We start from the raw sequence: 1,530 nt of genomic DNA, 5'->3' as shown, positions 1-1,530 counted from the left end.
CGGCGATGGCGGGGCGGTGGTTGTGCACCTCCTCCTCCACCTCCTTGTGCTTCTTGGCCAGGCTCTGCGTGGAGTATTCGTCGTGGCCCAGCTCCGGGCTGGACGCCAGGCGCAGGGCGTCCTCCAGCCAGGCCTCCACGTCGTCGGCGTCCGCCTGGAACTGGCAGAGGCTGGCGGCCTCGCGCAGGCGCCGCTGCCGCTCGGCCGCCAGCGCCTCCAGGTGCTGCCAGCGGCCCTCGATCTCCCGGAGGCGCTCGCCCACCTGCAGGGCCCCGAAGTGGCCCTCGCGCACCAGCGCCTGGCCCCGGGCCACCGCCTGCTGCAGCGGCCCCGCGCGCCCGCTCATCTCGTCCCGGAAGGCGTTGTGCTTGCTGAGGAGGCGCAGCGAGCTCGTCAGGTCTCGGCCCACGTCCTCCGACGACAGGATCTGCTCCTGCTCCCGCATCCAGGCCTCCTCCTCGCCCACGTCCCAGAAGAACTTCCAGAGGCGCCGCGACTCCTCCAGCTTGGCCCGCCGCCGCCCCGCCAGCTCCGCCAGCTCCCGGTAGCGCAGCTCCAGCGTCTCCACCCGCTCCCGCACCAGCTGCGGCTCGCAGGGCCGGTAGCCTGTGGGGTCCGGGGGGGCCGTGAGGGGGCAGCGCCGGGGTCGGAGCCGGAGCCGGATCCGGGGTCGCCCCCCGCCGGCCGCACTCACCGTCGCCGGGCCCGGCGAAGCGCTGTGCCGCGGCGCTCACCGCCCGCACCCGCTCGGCCTGCGCCGCGATGTCGGCCTCCACCAGCGCGTGGATCTGCAGCAGGTCGTCCACCCCGTGCAGGTGCTTGCCGAAATCCTGCGACTGCAGCCGGCCCTGGGGAAGGGGGGAGAGCGGCCGTGAGGGCCGCGCCGCGCCGCGCCGCACCGCGCCGGTGGCATCCGCTCCGCGCAGCCACCCCCAGTGCCCACCTTCATCTCCTCCATCCAGTCCATGAGGTGCGCCAGGTCCTGCAGCATCTTCTGCAGCTCCAGGTGGAGCAGCAGGCGCTCGCGGCGGGCGGCCACCAGCTGCCGCAGGAAGTCCCAGAGCCGGGCCACGTTGTTGCGGCGCGCCAGGACGCGGCGGATGTCGTGGTAGCGCTCGGCCTCCAGCTCGGCCGCCACCGCGCTCACCGCCTGCACCCGCTCGCTGTAGGCCACGATGTCCGTCTCGATGGCCTCGTGCTTCCGCACCGCCGCCTCCACCGCCGACATGTCCAGGCCGAAGTTGTCCTGGAGCGGGGCGACGAGGGGTGAGCGGGGCGGGGGGGAAGCCTGGGCCCCCCCGGACGCCTGGGCCCCCCCCCCGTCTGGTGGGGCCGCACCTGGGACACGAGGCGCTGGTTCTCGCTGAGCCAGGTCTCCCGCATGGCCGCCTTGCGGTCGAAGCGAGCCGCCAGCTGCTCCAGCTTCTCCTGCCGGATGAGCTCGTTGCGCAGCGCCAGCTCCCGCTCGTGCTCGGCCTTCTCCAGCCGCTCCCAGGCCTGCGGGGAGGCCGCTGCCGTGAGCACACAGCC

General features: G+C 74.5%; 1 protein-coding gene across 1 annotated transcript in view; it reads right to left on the bottom strand.

The window, feature by feature from the left end:
- Nucleotides 1-1,530, bottom strand: part of LOC112963170 (spectrin beta chain, non-erythrocytic 2-like) — a 12,705-nt gene that overhangs the window by 9,053 nt on the left and 2,122 nt on the right. Inside the window, 5 exon segments of the mRNA XM_026059972.1 lie at nt 1-4; nt 6-606; nt 695-848; nt 944-1,246; nt 1,339-1,497. The exon segment at nt 1-4 is cut by the window's left edge and continues 242 nt beyond it. Coding sequence (XP_025915757.1) covers nt 1-4; nt 6-606; nt 695-848; nt 944-1,246; nt 1,339-1,497 — 1,221 coding nt within the window.

The sequence above is a fragment of the Apteryx rowi genome, unplaced genomic scaffold, assembly GCF_003343035.1.
Source record: "Apteryx rowi isolate R43461 unplaced genomic scaffold, aptRow1 scaffold_1621, whole genome shotgun sequence".
Taxonomy (NCBI): domain Eukaryota; kingdom Metazoa; phylum Chordata; class Aves; order Apterygiformes; family Apterygidae; genus Apteryx; species Apteryx rowi.
Note: the sequence above shows the minus strand (reverse complement) of the source record. Positions and strands in the feature narration are given on the sequence as shown.